Genomic DNA, 17,317 nt, shown 5'->3' on the forward strand with positions numbered 1-17,317 from the left:
CACGGAATGCGTGAGGACCTCCTCCCCGCCCCACTGCTCGGGGTCGGCCCCCAGCACCTCCATTTAACTTTGGTTCCCCTGTCTCTCCCCTCCTCTTCCACACACACCCAGTCCTTGTCAACATCTTTGCCTGCTCAGGTTGCAGAAGGTACCTGCCCTCCTGGGTGTTTTTCCCATGGACCAAGACGTAGAACGACTTGAATTTCAGGCGCAGATTCTCCCTGTCCCAAATGTGTGACTTTGGGCAATCTTGGCTTCTCTGTGCTTCAGGTTTCATCATCTGTGAAACGTTCTACAGTCCCAATTCAATCCGAGAGGTGTCCCGGGATTAATGTATTAACCTTTCTGGGGCTCTCTGTTGGTGGAGGAATGGGGGATGGTGGTGGAAGGGAGCAATGATTAACCCAAAGGAATTAATGTCTAAGAGCAGAATTTCAAGTACCATTACTAGGAAGTTGAGAAGATGTTTCTGGGTGACAGGAAGGGTCTTCATCTAGTTATTAAATTTTCCACTGCTGACTCTGTGTCTATGTAGAACAGATTCAGATACTGCCCTCACCTGTCCCGGGGGATGAGCCTCTTCAAAAGAAAGAGGGACACGTGTCCCCTGAGATGGCATTTCCAGGCCCTTCCTACACTTCGGCCCATTGTTCCCTCTCTCTGTAGCATGAATGACAACGAATCTCCCACAGCTTTGCATTGTTTCCTTGGAAGTATTTTATAGAGTCTGTCTATGCCCTTGGTTCTCCCCCTCCCGTCTGTACTTTTCCAAGATTCTTTACACTTACAGTACAGGCTGAGCCCTCCAGCCCTCGGTCCCACTGAGCTGTCATCCTATTTTCTGAAAGTCTTTTCCTCACATCCTTCCTGTGCTCCAGGGCCCAGAATAGCACTTGTCCGTCTGGCCTCCCAACCTCACGCTGGATTCCCCTTGCTCAGGGTTACTTTCCCAGAATAGCCACTTCATAACAGGATGGCGGAATCCACCCGGTTCCAAGGCACCCTGCTCACTCGGGAAAACTGAAAACCAACCACCAAAGAACCTTCCCTTCCCTGCCCGCCTCCCGCCCTCACTACCTTGGACGCGCCAACCTGTAGTGCCACAACAGGCGACACTACCCACTGCCCCGATTCCGCACAAAATTGACCGACTAACCGGGACTGTCACATAGGATCTGAAACTGGGAAATTCCTGAGGCCACCTCTTTCGGTCAGGACTAACAGGAAATGGCTTTATGAAGAATGTAAACTCTGAGAAAAAAAATATTTCGTGAACTTGAGATTTACAGAGAAACCAGGGAGGGTGAGAATGAGTTAGTTCCACGGGGAGGTGGTTATCTGTCAAAGACGCCCCAGTGTGAGTGAGTGTGGCTGGGCCAGGTGCCTTACAGACAGCATCTCGGTTAATTCTCACCGACACCCTGTGCAATATGCATTTTTGACCTCTTTTTACAGTTGAGGAAACCAAGAGCAGAGACACCAAATAATTAGCCTGGCGTATTGGCTAGGAAGAGGGGAAGACCGTCTGGGCACATCTCTGCCCTTTTGGAGAAGGTAGCTGGGAGACAAGCTCTAAAACACTTCCTAGAGTGGAGTGTGGGTCGTACGGCCAATGGGAAAGGCAGCTGAGAGGCCAGCAAAAGCTGCTTTGTTGTCCCAGCCCCCCCTCTCCTCTCAGCCTCCAGGTGCCCCTGCGTTTCTTTGGTCCCATCCTTGCCCTTCATCTCATGGCTGTATTCATGGTGAAGGTCATGGCTGGAAGGGAGGAGTGTAACATGGAGGGAGGGAAGCACTAGTGATGGTGTTTCTGTGGGTGGACGTTTTGCAGAGTGGGAGTTCCCGGGTGGGGAGACCTTCCCAGTGGCCTTCTAACTCTGGCACAATGGAGCCTCCTGGGCGAGTCTACCAGCCTCACCTGAGGACAGGAGCTTGTGTGTTCGCAGGAAGCTGATAGCCAGCCGCATGATGGAGGCCTTGTCCAGGTGGGAGCTCACGCTGTGAGGCAGGGGCAGCTCGTGGGCCAGCTCGTAGAAGACCTCCGTCTCCTTGCTCCTTCGGCACCTTGCTGCATCCCGGGACTTCTCCTTCCTCCTCTCCGAGCTACTCCTAGATTGAGAGACAAGGGGTTAGTCCCTAAAATGTCACTGTCATTCCATCATACCCTTGATCAAGACATCCCGAGGGCTCCCCACCCAGGGTACGACCAAGCTCTCACATTGAACCAATACGTGCTCACACCAGTCATCTGAACCTCACAACCTGCTTCCTACTGTGAGCTCTGCTCTCATGGGTACTGTCTTCCCGCCTGCTTTGCTCCCTCTGTCTGCCCAGACAGGGCTTCACATGGTGGGGTCTGAGCAAAGACTAAATTCACCCACTGGCAATGCTTTGGCCCTGGTCCTGGTTATCTTGGCGCTGAGGTGAATGTTCAGTTCTATACACTCAAATTATTTAAATTGCTTAACCTCAGTTTTCTCATCTGTAGAAAGGTCATAACAGTACTTATTCTCCACAGAGTTATTGTGAGGATTAAGTATGACAATTTATGCAAAACCTTTAGCATCAGGCCTATCTCCACTGGAAGCAATCAATGTTAGCTAATGTTAATAACAAATCTGTCCATGAAAGGATGATCATGAGAATAAAAACATTGCCAAAGTCTACGGTACAACCCAATTTTCATAGAAATATATATATAATAGTTCTTGTATATTATAAAAAATCTAGAAAATAGAATAAAATAACTATTATTCTTAGAGCTATCATATGTACAGTGCTTACTATATCCCAGGCACTGGTTTAAGCACTACTACTGTAGCTTCTTTAATTCTTACAAGTACCCCTGCAAGTCGTCATTAGTATCATCTCTAATTTACAGATGAGGAAATGGGTCCATCGAGGCCAATTTCTCTGCAGCTTCTCTGCACATACGTGGGGAAGCGGGGCTCGGCACCAGCAGGTGGGCCCCAGAACCATGGAGGATGGATTGTCTTGTCTCTCTATAGACAAACATGGTAGCAGTTTTAGGTTGGTGAGCATATGGGGATTGTTTTTTCCCTTCGTGCTTATCTGTATTTTCTTATGCTTCTAGAAATAACATGTATTGTGCTGTTGGTAAACAATTTTTTTTTCAAGTGTCCAGTGCAGTATGGCCCTCAAGGCCTCATCCAACCGGCTCCAGCTCACTGTCTCTGTCCTCCCGCCTGAGATTCCAGGCCAGGGCTGTGCTCCTCTCGTCTGGCTTCGCCGCCTCTAATCTGGACAGAAAATCTGTATTTTGGGATTCGTGGAATGTGGACATGCCTTTCAAACCCTTCAGGATCTGGGGCAGAGGCACAGCTTTGACTTTACAACATGTTTCATTTTAAAAAACAGAACATCCAGCTCCCTGGATGGATTAAGCACCATTTGCCCAGACGGCAGAAAGAATGTCCAAGAGCTGTTAATGGTCAAGAAGAACCTTCCGAAAAACTGTGAAAAGGGTGAAACTGTTTTTTTTTCTTTCTTGTCTTATCTCTCTTTTATGTTTCCTTCACCTAATCCCTGGTCCCTCCTCTCCCCCCGACATCCAATTCCCAGAACTCCCTCCCTTGCACCCCACCCATCACCACCCTCTCGGATCTGCCTCAGGATCAAGTTGCTTTTGCACCAGACCTTTCGTGACAGTTTGCAGATTAGCTTCTCCCACTTGCATTTTAGTTCTGACCTCTGATTGTGGAGAAAAAGCAGCTGTGCAAGGTTCGCAGGCATCCTGGCACAGGAAGTAAGGGTGGGAAGGGCACAGGACACTAAAACTGTACACATCACCCTGTATGTCATGAAAGCCAGTGTCTCAAAGATGCTGATTCCATTCTCCAGCACCAACCCTGGCAACCCCAAGCAACATCAACACGTGACCAGTCGTCAGGGGCACCTAGAGAAGCCATCCTGGGGTGGGAAAGGTCCCCAGAACAGGCTGTGACATTAACACCATTGTGTGTGTGTGTGTGTGTGTGCACAGAATGGCCCTTTGCCATTGTCCCTTCCTTAGAGCAAAGAGCAGACGAAACAGAGAGAACCAGGAAGGGGAAAAGTATCTGGGGTCAGCGCTCTGTCTGGTAATGGCATTTGACATTTGGGTCCTACCATGTTCTCTGGACCTGCAAATATTCATTGACACCTACTTTTGTGCCTGGTGTTACACCAAGTACCTTACAGATATTACATCATTATAATCCTCCTAACAACACAATATGGTAGGGTTTTGTGAGCACAATTTACACATGTGGAAACTGTGGCTCAAACATAATATGCAACTTGCCCAAGATCACAAAGCAAGTGTCTGCATAAGTCCTTGGAGATTGTTAGTGAGCAAGGCACTTAGAAGTCCTGAGGCACATGGGTGCTCCCTGTCTAATTCCATCCTCACAACCATCTTTCGAGGTGGGCAAGACAGGAATTGCTGCTGTCCCATTTCACAGATCTGGAAACTGAGACCCAGCCCAGTTAAGTGACTTACCAAAAGTCATCTAGCTGATTAGTGGCAGAGCTAGGGCTAGGACCCATCTCTTCCTAGGCCGATACACTTCCCACTGCTTAATGGTAGGAGATAGTGGCGTTAGCAAGAAATAAAGAACCAGGAACAGCTTAACATTTAGAAAAAGAAAGATTGAGAATCTCACACAGCCTTTTGGTTTTTAAAAGTCACGACTCCATTTTAGCTACCTGGTTTTTAGTTGCACTTTGGGGACTCACATGACTTTAATGAAGTTATCTAGTTCAACTTGACACAGCCCAGAGTTATCTGCCTAATGTTGACTCTGGGAAGAGTCAACACTGTCATGTGTAACACTGTCATGATTTCATTAGCAACACCGAAGAACAAGTATAATTAATGCCAAGTGTGAAGGTAAGACTCCCCCCCGCCACCCAAGCCCAACTGCTGCATATACAGTCTACTTCCTCACACCATTTATCATGGGTTAGGTCTCTTAGCAAATAGAATAGGGGACTGAAAGTTAGGACTGATGTTTTAATATATTGGCCACAAACTAGCTATCTGACTTTGGACAAGAAAGCGCATTCTTTGTGCCCTTATAGCCGCATCTGTAAAATGGGAGAGATCTCATGCCTTATTTGTAAGGATCAAATGAGATGAGCATAGAAGGGTTGGAAGTACAGGTGTACCTCGCTTTATTGCACTTCGCTTTATTGCGCTTTTACAGATGTTGCGTGTTTTTGTGTTTTTTTTTTTTTTTTACAAATCAAAGGCAAGACCCTCCACAAGCAAAGCTTATGACTTACTTTATTGCGGTGTTCTGAAACGGACCCGCAATATCTCTGAGGTATGCCTGTGCCAGAAAGCTCTCCACAAATGGAAACCATCATGACAGACAATAACGATTCCGTTATCTGGCTAATATGAGTATTAGTCACATTCAGACTTTGGCCATCACAGCTGTTCTTCATCGCCAAACCGCCTCAGGGCTGGAGGCATATTTGGGGTCAGGCTGATCTTGACCAGTTCTTTGGGTCATGTTGCTGAACCTTCTTCGGTCAATCAGGCTTTGTTTCCTAAAATACTCAAACTTTATTTTCGCTCCCTAGATGGGTTCTAGAATTAACTGCAATAGACCAGCTTTTTTAAAAAAATGACCATTCTAGACACGGCATGTTAGAATACGCTGGTTTCTTGTAAAAAGATATTTTATCCTAAGTTTTCCAAATCCTCAGAAAAGACTCCGAAATGTATTTCTTACTCCACGTTGCTCGTTTGACAAAGTTCCTGCGCCTGTCTTTCTTGGTGGCCTGGCTGTGACCACAGGCTGGTCTTACACAATATTTTGTGTATGGGACACGCAGCGTAAACCAGGCCCTGGGTACCTGGGCCCGCGCGCAGACGCAGAGGTGTTTACCGAGCTCTGTGCTGGACCCGTGGACCTGCAGGGTGGATAAGAAGTACATTCCTTGTTTTCAAGGAGAATGCATTCTAGTTAGGGAAACAACAATTTGAAACATTTCTATTAACTACGAAACAAGTACAAACAATAAGCTGTATGGGTGGTTAAGATAAGAAGCAAGCTGTGAGTAAACAAGGTGAGGGAGGCAGGGTTTCAGCTGATCCTAGGAGGACACACAACAATACCTTGGTGGTGTTTGCAGGGCTCAGAGAACACTTTTTGTTCCTACCTGTGTTATCTCATACGAGTCTCACAACAGCCCTGAGAGATAGGGACTCTCATCCCCAAGAACTGGGGATTCAGAGGGATTAAGTAACTTGTTAAATTAGATATTGTCTCAGACCTAGTTCATCTGGGTCTCCAGGATCAAAGGTTTCTTCTCCACCGGCAGCAAGGAAACGGTTGCTTATTGGATGCCTTCGAAATGCACGGTGCCGTGTTAGACACTTGCCCACAAATTAGATGTTCGTGTACAGGACAGGAGGAAGAGGAGGGTTAAAGCTTTGAAAAGAGACAGTGACATCAAGATTCCACAGGGGATGGGAGGAGACTCTGTCCTTAAGTGAGCACCCACTCACGCGGGGAAAAGACCTAGACATCAGGAGTAGGACTAAAAATCCATCTCGGAGTTCGAAAGGGGAGTGAGTAGGAAGAAGGGGAATCAGTGCTGTCGGCTCCGCAGGAGGCTGCCTCCATCTCTGCAGGGGCTGGGCTGGGGTGGTGGTGTCAGAAGGGACTCCCTAGTGCTCCCTAAAAGCTGCAAGGCCAACCTGCATGTGTGTCTCTCTCCATGGAGAACAAGCAGTTTCCGTCTATATATTTTTTCTTTTACATCTTAATATACACAAATTTATACTTAAGTCCCCTGAGTTGGAAACTCAAAGTCTGAGACGTCGGATCCCACCAGAGGGAAGTGTCCACGTGAGAGCCAGGCAGCCCATCAAAAGGCAAAACAAATGTGACTGTCCTAAAGCTCCAGCAGGTATACGCTACAGTTCAACCAAGAAAAATCTCTTGGTCCAGGGCTTCGTTATCTTAAAAATGTCTCCTTAACCTCTGGGTCATGGCTCCAAGGTGGCACCATTGTCAGCTCTTGGGCAAGCTGATCCTGGTTTCTGGCTTCCAGGTGAACATAGCCTGGCGGGATCTTCAGGATGTCACCAGCTGCACCCACGGGGCTGCTTGCTTAATTCTCGACTGTCTCCTGATGTTCAGTACGATCAGGACTGCCCCACATAACACCTGGGGGCCATCAGGGTCTCAAAACTGAATGTCCATTACCTAAAAGGTTCGATGGCTGAGGAGCAGAATGGGTTACGGGTCAGGGGGAGAGGCTGAAGCTAATGAAACCATCTTGGATGAGTCTATTGGTTGGTGGTGAAATTCTAAGCGGGTACCAGTGTGCAGAAGCTGTGAATGGAGGAAATGAGAGTCACCACCAACAGCCAGTCATTATCGGGGAGCTTGTGTGCCTATCACTGTACCAGATGCTGTAACTGACAGAGAGAGGCAAAAGTAAGGAGGCAGCGATTTGAATGGCTGCCACAGAAAAAGCAGCTGCCCCTCAAAACAGCCACCTCGGGAGAAGCTACAAACTTCACTCCTGCGAAGCGGTCGATGTGCTAAGCATTTTGGGGGGTCTTTTTAGAATTAGTTACAGAGCCCCACAAGAAAATCAGTCATAATACTTCATAAACCATGCTTCGTTTTAAATTCCGAACAATATTCTCCCGTTTACCCACCCCGAGGATGGAATTTGGTTGTTTAAAAGAATAAAATGTGCCCTCAAAGATAAGGCCTTGCCACAATGGAAGGTTTCTGAAAGAATGGCCTTTGGCTCTGCGGGCAATCCGAAAGGTGTGGCAAAAATGTTTTAGAAGAGGGAGTGTTCTGGTGACCAGCTCTCCAGGGACATTCTGATGTCGTCCAAAGACAGTAATGATCAGCAGGGGGATCTATTGTAAAGGGGAGGAAAGGGCATCAACATAGGCCCGTCAAAATGGAAGAAATCTAATTCAGGAGGAACTGGGCAGATCAAACCAACCTGGTCTCGGCCCTGAAAGAGACCACGGCCTGCTGGGAGATAGTAATACTACAGGCTAGTACACTGAACGTCCTAAAGAGGGGATACACAGAGGAGGTGAGGGCTGAAGTGGCTAAAACAGGAATGGATGTTTGCACTGACCCCTTCCCTGGATGAGGAATCCTGAAAAGTGTCTCATACCTCAACCTCCCCACCTCCACTCCTCTGGGCTGAGCCCCAGCTCCCTGCTCACTCTGTGCCCCTAGAGGGAGGGCCTGGACTGCATTCAGAGCTGACAGTAATGTCTGAGGCCCACCCAGCATGGCCCTCTAATGGTCAATTCTGCTTGGGGCCCACTGGAGATGCTTATCTGGTGGCCTTCTCTGCTCCAGGCAGCCTCGGAGAAGAAAGCAGCAGATCCAATTACTGAGCAGTCCCATCGGTACTGCCCATCTGGCCCCAGATAACCCAGCTCCTTCCATAATCGGAGGACGTGTGCAGTCCCCAGCCCAGCTGGGAGAAGCCGTGCACGTACAGGAGTAACAGTGACAAACTGTCCCTATGCTTAGCTTCACCAAGCCCAAGCATTAGCAGGTTCTCTTTGTTCAACCTATTAATGAGTAATACCACTGTAAGCCTGTATCATTCATTATAAAGTACTTTACAAGTAGATCCGTAAATCTTCCCAGTAGGCTAGAAAGAGCAGATATCATGTTTCCCATTTTAGAGATGAGGAAAATTGAGGCTCAGAAAGGTGTGGAGTTGGAGCAAAATCCCTGTGCTCTCTTTTAAGAACACACAAACAGAGAGCCCACTGCCAACCAGCACTACACCTACCACATAATTGGAAATGGGCCTTCATCATGCATTACCATCTCATAACCTCGTTTATCGTAACAGATCATTTCTTTTTTTTAAAAAAGGCTATGGTATGGGTGCCTGGCTAGCTCAGTTGGTAGAGCATGAAACTCTTAAAAAAGGCTATGGTGGGAACAAGGGTAATGCATATCTAAGTAGGCAACTGTGAAAATACACAGAGGTATAAAGAAAAAAATTGAAATCCCATTGGATTTATGGCTTTTTACTTAACATTTTATCACATTTCAAAGAATTCTTTAAAACACATTTATAACAGCCAGCAGTATCATGTTGTGTGGGTGGACCACGATGCACTTGACTGTTGTTCAGATATGGTTTCTAAGTCCTAGCTGTTATAAATAACACTATGATGTCCACCTTTTATCAGGCGATGCGTTTTAATTTGTTCTGTATAATAAAAGATAGCACGTAGCCAGCTGCGTGGCTGAATGTGGAGCCCCGGAGGTGGAGATGCAGAGACAGGCACGGGGGAAGGGAAGCACTCAGGATGTGCACACCCTCTCAGCAGCTTTCTCTGCCCAGTCACCCCCCGCCCCACCCCCTTAGGCTTCCTCTTTCCCTCCTGCCATGTCCAGGTTACAGCATCTGAACAGGGATGACCAGCTACTGAAATTGGGGAATCCAGGTCTGCGAAGATGGCCGCTCTTTGTTGTTCAATGTTTTTTCCAACTGTCGCCATCTCACCACACCCAGGGCACTGACAGAGGAGACTCGATGGCATCTGCACCCACAAAAAGGGGAGGACAGCCAGTAGCCACAGCAGGCATGTGCCTTCTCTCCATTGCTCTCTCTGGCCTCTGATGCCTGCTACTGCCCGACCCCTACACTGTGCAGACTCCGGGGGAGGGACCCCTTATCCCCAGCCAGCTGACAGACTGCAGCTGCGGCTGGGAAAGAGCCACATGCAGTACCTGCAGACTGATGATGAACTCTCATCGCACCGCCTCTGCTTCCATCCCGAACCATCTCACGAGGAAGCTATGGTCCCATCCCTGTTTTACACAGGAGGAAACAGGCCCCAAGGATGTCAGTGACATGCCCAGTGTCACCCAGATGAAGCCAGCACTCACACCCATCCTTTGACTCTATATCTAATATTCTTAATTCAAATTGGGTAGCTTTTCCCAAAATGTGCATAGGCAGTCCCTCTTGTAGGGTCAAAAGGTTTAGCTGAGCTGGATTTATCAGGGCGTGGAGGTGGGGGAGCCCTCTAAGGATACTCCTAGATGAGCTCTTGATCTGGGAGGCAGCAAAGGCGATATCTGGTCACCCTCTTGCCCTAGGTCAGCCCTCAAGGTCCAGTAGAGTACTTTCTCTCTGCTTAGAGATGCTTGTTGTTGTTGTTGTTGTTAATCCTCACCCAAGGATATTTTTTTCCTTGATTTTTAAAGAGAGAGTGGGAGGGCAGGGGAGAGAGAGAAACATCGATGTGAGAGAGACACATGGATTGGTTGTTTCCCACACTTGGTCCTGGGGATCGAGCCTACAACCTAGGCACATGCCCTTGGGTGGAATTGAATCCAGGACTCTTCAATCCATCAGTCTATGCCAGTGATGGCGAACCTATGACACGTGTGTCAGAGGTGACACGTGAACTCATTTTTTTGGTTGATTTTTCTTTGTTAAATGGCATTGAAATATATAAAATAAATATCAAAAATATAAGTCTTTGTTTTACTATGGTTGCAAATATCAAAAAATTTCTATATGTGACACGGCACCAGAGTTAAGTTAGGGTTTTTCAAAATGCTGACACGCCGAGCTCAAAAGGTTCGCCATCACTGGTCTATGCTCTATCCACTGAGCCAAACCAGCTAGGACTCACTAAGCCCTACCTGATGTCTCCTCCTTCGCATCTTCCCCACCACTATCATCTCATCCCTTATTTCTTAAAACTCCATCTTCGGGGCCAGTTCAAGCTCTACTTCCCCCAGTTTCTTCCCTGGCCACCCTCACTTTCTCTCCAAGGTGCTTTCTTCCTATGTTACTCACTTGCCTTCATTAAAGGCCTCCCTGTCTCGCTGGCTTTTCTAGGCAAGCTTGGTGCCCTGGGGGGATAGGCCATAGGCACAACATCTACTTCTGTGCATCCATCACAGGACTGAGGCCATGGCAGACAACCTGGGTAAATATTTGCTAATTGATCATAAAAACAATTCAAGTGTGCCCTTTACTCTTCTCCTTTCCCTCTTGGGAGGAAAGAAAAAGTGATCCCAGCGGGCTTGGCCTCCATCCCCAGGGCGGGGCCTTGCTGCTCTCCCGGGAGCTGCAGCTGGGCCAGCTTAGGTTTCAGCTCTCTGCCGCACCTCTTCCCTTCAGTGAAGAGTTAAAGCACTGGGAAGGCTTCTTCTCACTTGGAAATCTCCATTTCCTCATGCAGCGTGAACAAGAGAACATCTATGGACAGAGGCTGAGCGAGCCAACTGCACAGGGAGGGGACTTGCTCTGAATGGGGCTGTTCTAACACCCGCCAAGGCAAGTCATTAAGATGCCATCCCCGAGGTGCAGCCCCCAGCATCACCTCTAGATATCCCCTGAAGCCCTGCTGGCAAAAGGGATGAATGGTGAGCACAGAGCCTAGTGAAAGCAAGCTCTTTCATGAGTCGGGGGAGAGGACCTCTGTGCCTGCACTGGAGTGGGGGTTGGGTGCTGCAGAGGAGGCAAAAGCAGAGGTCCTCCTCTCTCCTACTCCACCCCCCACCACACTGAACTAAAATTAATCCCTGATTTATGCAGAGTTGCCAAAACAATTGCTCATCAAAAGGCAACCAAGGTGGGGGGGGGGTTGGGAGGGGGTAATAACATTAGAGAAAGTATGTGCGATGCCAAAAATAATCATCGTGTCATGAGAAAACAGCCGGGCCGCCTCAGGGGCCAGTGCTGGGTATATTCAGGAAGGAGGGGGCAGAAATTCCCCTGGCTGGCTGTGTCGTCAGACATTCTGGGTAAAAAAAAAAATTAAAAAGCCATAACTGGAATAGGCAGAGAGACCTCTTTTCAAGTACAGAATATGATTTTAAGGGTCAGTTCTCTCTCTTTATTTCAGTCTCTTGGATTTCAAAGGAAGTAACGTTTGTTTCATCTTTTCATCGGGTCTGGTGCTTAATCATATGCTAATAGTGAAATACCCTAGGATTGGCTTTACTAATCCTAATCTGATGCCAGAACTCCGGGCCTGGTATTTAAAGCATTTCCAAATGCGAGAGAAAGGGTGGGGGCACACGCAGGAGCTCTCATTCTCCTCCCCCCATTCCACAGCCCTGTCTCCCTATTTAAAAAAGGAAGAGAGGAAGCAAAGGGAAAGGAGAGAGAAAAGAGCCGGAGAGAAACTCAGAGACCCTTTCCCTCCTGGGCTTCCTTTAGAACCCTGATTTCTAGCCTATGTACATGGCCACAGTCCAGAGCTGTGGGATCTGGTTCATGGCCACAGTGAAAGCCCGTCCTTTCTTCCAATTCTGTGATGAGCCGATGAGCCGTGAGCTGTTCCTGCACATTTAGGAAGCTATGTTCCATTCCTTTGTAGAGGAGTCATCAAAAGCCACGGGAAATGCCAGGAAGTCTTCCCCAAGTTACTATCACACCCTCAAATGATAATATGGAGCAATTTGGGATGTAGAGCTGTACCCACCCACCCCCCACCCCCCGCAATAGCTTTTTTTTTTTCTCTCTCTACTTATTCAACAAATATTTACCTCTTCATGTGCTGGGGCTGTCAGGAATGGAATGAGACCTGGAACTGGGAGGTTGCAGAGAAGTGGAGAGTGAAGTCCTAAGGGACAGGCCTGTTGTCAGTGATGCGACGGGAGTGCGAGGGGAGGAAGAGCGGGGAGCTCCGTGCTGGAGGTGGGGTTTGAAGAAGAAGCAGATATGGGGAGGCCATCAGGAGAGCAGGAGGGACAAGAAGGACAGAGATGCTGCTGGGCATGAACAGGGGTGCCAGTGGTCAGGAGACGGGCTGGAGGGCAGGGTGCAAGACAGGAAAAGTCAGAGTGGAGAGAATTCAGTCAACAAACACCACTGAGTATCCACAAGGTGCCCAGCGCAGACGAGGGCCTTCAACAACGAAAGGACTGGTAAATGAAGTCAGAGGATCTGATGACTGCCTATGCCATTGATTCGCTAGTGGCTGATGCGCCAGGTGACGGGCAGGGCAGAACCCAGCCTGGATCCCTCTTCTGCTGGGGGAGCATGTGTCACACTGTACAGCAAGTCTGAGAAGCCCTCTCGCTCGCCAACAAAGCCCGGGGGAACGAGTTCCTTTGCTGGGAGCTCTAAATATGGCAGCGACCCCTGGGCCGCCACAGGCTGGAGCTTCGGCTCAGCCCACAGAGACCTGGGGGAGGCATTCTTGCTGAACAGTAACTCATCAACGCGACCCGTGGGATGAAAAGCAAACTTCACCAAGGGCACACGCCTCCTCTGTTTTATTTTCAAAGACTTTAGCCCCAATCCTCCAGCTGTTTTCCCCTTGCCCCTTGCCTCCTTGACCGCTGATCCAACAGGACACAATTCCAATCAGAACCCAGGGAGAGGAATAACTCACCAGTCTACACCCCCTTCCCCCCAAACCATTTCGGCATGTCACTTCCTACTGCCCTCACATTGAAGTCCAACATCTAGACGCCCCTTGAGGTCTGCCAGTCCCGACCTTGCTTTCCAAACCGAGCTCCCACAAGCCCGTAGCACCCTACCTGCTCCAGCCAGCCTACACTCTGCACGGACACCCTCCACTCAACACTCCCATCTGCCACCCAGAAATCCAATCCTTCCTTTCTTACATTCCAAACCCTCTGCTTTCAGAACCAAACATAGACCCACCACCTCCACAGAGGTCTTCCTGATCACTCTACCCAGCCCACACTGATCTCTCCTCCCACCCGGGCCCTGAACACCTGCCTGGAGAATTGATCTAAACCACTTAACTGCAAGGGAGCATCACTTCATTATTCCTTATCCTCGAGGTCTTCTCCGAGGGCACAAAATGTCACATTTCTGTCACATTTCTTATGTATCTCAGAGCCTGGCACGGTGCCTTACCCCAGCAAGGACAGTTTCGTCCAGCTCGTTCAGATACAGCCACAGTGTGGAGGGCTGGAGTGACCCGCGGCTGCAGGATTAGGATCACAGAGTTAAAACGCTGTGGTGCTTTCCAAAGAAAAGCACCAGAGAAAGTGGGTTAATGAAGAGGAGTGGTAGTGGCTCATTCACCACTAGGTTACCTAATATCCGGTGACTCCGCACTGTCCCAGGAAGCTGATCCCCATGCCCTAAGGATGTTTTCACACAGAAGTTGCTGGCTGTGCCCACTGCCCTATTGCAGGGGGTGTTCCGTGAGCCAGATGCCAGTCAGCTTTCACTGAGACTAGGGAGCAAGCCTGGACGGGGCAGCCCCTCCCCCATCCCCTGAGGAGACCAGGGAGGTTTCTGCCTCCGATCCCACCTCCTGACACAACAGAAGAATCTGTTGCCCAAAACCACCCGTCGCCCAAAGCCCTCACATCACATGTGTAGATGCTCTTCTTGCAGCAAGATTTCTGCCAGGGAGGATGCCAGGCCTTGGCCAGGGTTGCACCCTAGGGTGATGTAACATGGAGGTGAGAAAATGAGCCAAAAAAACAAAACAACAACAACAAAAAACCACCACATACACACCACAAAAACACACACATCAAAAACAAAAACCACTAAACACAAAAATCCTAAGAAAAAAACACCAAACAAATTAAAAACCTAATGACAACCATAAAGGTCAGCAAGTGAGGTTCAAGAATGACCCACTTTGTAGTCAACACTCTTCATTAGCCCAAAGTTTAATGTTTAAAAATCTAGCCCCCAAACCTCAATCCTAACCTCCCAACACACACACCAGACCGGGAGGGGGTTAATAGACTCCAGCTGCTCCTCTTATCTGGCTAACGTGCTAATGGCAGATCTCTGCTACTGAGATTCTATCAATGATTGCTGCAAATCACTTTTATTAGAGATAATGTCATTTTTACTTCATTATCCAGTCCAGCAGTCAAAGGGAAAATAAGTGGATAGTTTTCTTTGAAACGCCAGCTCTGTCCATTAATGCTGAGGGTGACAGCAAATTGAAACTCTTGGCCACACTTTTCAAAAGATTTTGGTCAATTAACCCTGGGCAGTTAGCCCTCTGTTTCCTGGGCCGAGCAGAGCACCCCCAGCAGCCTCTGCCCCAGCGACTCGAAAGCAAAGAAAGGTTGGTTTCTGTGTTTGTGCCTCTCGCTGCCCTGACTGCTCAAGAAGGGACCGAGGTTCCACAGCGGCCGTCCTGCATACCCAGGTCTACCGGGCAGATAAAACACTTGTATAATATCCAGGCAGGCGGGCGCAATGTTAATTCTACTTTGAGGAAAGCAATAATTAACATGTGAGTCAGCAGCAGAGAAAAACTTTAAGCCCCAGAAAAAAAGCCCCAAAGTCCCTGAAGCCTCCGAGACTGCCCCGTGTTCCCTGAGACGATTTACAAGATTAGCCCGAGTGTGGGGAGACCTGAGCGGAGTGGTTGCGCAACTCCAGGGGCTCTCTCGAGCCGCCTGTCAGCTGTGCCCGGGACGCTCCAAGTTCTGCTGCCGGAAAAGGTTCATTCCTCCAGAATCAACTCAGAGATGCTCTTTCTGTGCCCCTGCTTAGTGCCTTCTCCTAAGTATTTTTTTTAAAAAATATATCTTTATTGATTTCAGAGAGGAAGGGAGAGGGAAAGAGAGATAGAAACATCAATGATGAGAGAGAATCATTGATTGGCTGCCTCCTGCATGTCCCCTACAAGCCCACAATCTAGGGTTGTGCCCTTGACCAGAATCAAACCCAGGACCTTTCAGTCTGCAAGCTGATGCTCTATCCACTGAGCCAAACCAGCTAGGGCCTCCTAAGTATTTTTATAATGCCAGATTTGTTTTCCTTTCATCTGGTGATTTCCCATGGCCTCAAAGACTGGGACCAATTTGCCCTCTACCCACTGCAGCCACCTCCCACAACTCTGTGGCATCGAGAAGCAAGGTCTGAAGCAACCAGGGTTCTAAAAAGCCGAGCTTGAGCTAAAAGAGCAAGTACTCCTTTGCATTTTAACATTTTTGCAAGAAATGAGGCTCTCTGGAATTAATATCTCATCTGGTGTTTGTGTTCAGTGAGCCTTAGCTTTCATTTATTCATTGTTTACTGAGTGTCTACTTTGTGGCAGGCACTGGGGATACAGAACTAGGAAGTATATATACTAGGCTGCCCTCAATGAGCTGTCTGACAGCCTTGTGCTGGAGACAGACAAGCAGACCAGGACCCAGGGCCAGAGGGACTGCCTGGGCTGGGGGCTCAGACTCTTCCTCTGTGACCCAGGACAAGTTACGTCAGTCTTTCTAAACCTTCGTGTCCTGCAAACAATGACTCTACGAGTCCCTGCCTCCTAGAGCACTCCTGAAGGATAACTGATGTATATGTGTAGCCTTCTCAGAACCGGGCCCAGCACATGCCTGGCACTCGGTCGTGTGGAAGCTATTGCTGCAGAAATCAGGAACGAGAGCTCGGGGAGCACAGAGCATAGCCACCACCCGAGGCGGGAGAAAGCACGCCTCATGCCGGGCTTTCCGAGTAAGATTTTAAGGACACACAGGAATAGCCAAGACAGAGGCAGTGAAAGGGCCAAGAAGATGGAGCGGAGTCAGGCACGTGAGGCCTGCTAAAGCAGCACTCGGCTCAGGTTTTAGGGGCGCAGGCCTTAGCAGTGGGGGCTGACCTCCAGAACCAAGGCTGGGACCATCCCTCCCGAGGTGTCCCAAAGTGCCCTCAGCCAGGAGCAGAATCCTGGGTTAGCTGAGCCACGGGCAGCCCTGTTGTGGCATTTCTTCTGCTTTTGCATTTCTTGGGCTTTGACAATGAGATGATTGTGCGGATATTACAAGAAGTGATTATCTCCATGGGCACTGAGCCTGTTTTAGCGCAAAGACCTTGCCTTGCCAGAGCCAAGGCTTCTGAGGTCACAGCTAAGTTGCCAATTCTAGGGAACCTTTGACAAACCCCAAGGCCACCAGGCAACCTGCTCTTTGCAGGCTGGCTTGTTTTATGTATTTATTTATTTTTATTTGTTTTTATTTTATTGATTTCAGAGAAGAAGGGAGAGAGGGAGAGGGAGAGGGAGAGGGAGAGGGAGAGGGAGAGGGAGAGGGAGAGGGAGAGGGAGAGGGAGAGGGAGAGGGAGAGAGAGAGACATCAGTGATGAGAGAGAATCACTGATTGGCTGCCTCCTGCACACCCCACCCTGAGGATCAAGCTCACAAACTGGGCATATGCCCTGACCGGGAATCAAACCGTGACCTCCTGGTTCCTAGATTGACACTCAACCACTGAGCCAGGCCGGCCGGGCCAGGGTGGCTTATTTTGAAAGATCAGTGGCATGGACATGGGCATGTGCTAAGCATCTCCATGTGCCTGGCTTTGTGTGCAGGGACTGGAGCGAAGAGAA

General features: G+C 48.8%; 1 protein-coding gene across 6 annotated transcripts in view; it reads right to left on the bottom strand.

Moving 5' to 3' along the window:
• EPAS1 (endothelial PAS domain protein 1) overlaps positions 1-17,317 on the bottom strand; it is a 76,348-nt gene that overhangs the window by 29,085 nt on the left and 29,946 nt on the right. For 4 of the 6 annotated variants that reach the window (XM_023747120.1, XM_023747111.1, XM_006083391.3 and 1 more), the window contains exon 2: positions 1,916-2,106. In XM_023747120.1, coding sequence (XP_023602888.1) covers positions 1,916-2,106 — 191 coding nt within the window. Of the gene's footprint in view, positions 1-1,915; positions 2,107-12,533; positions 12,557-13,763; positions 13,793-17,317 lie in introns of those variants that run through there. The other 2 variants (XM_023747139.1, XM_006083392.2) reach the window with 2 other exon arrangements.

This window comes from Myotis lucifugus, unplaced genomic scaffold (assembly GCF_000147115.1).
Source record: "Myotis lucifugus unplaced genomic scaffold, Myoluc2.0 scaffold_6, whole genome shotgun sequence".
Lineage (NCBI taxonomy): Eukaryota > Metazoa > Chordata > Mammalia > Chiroptera > Vespertilionidae > Myotis > Myotis lucifugus.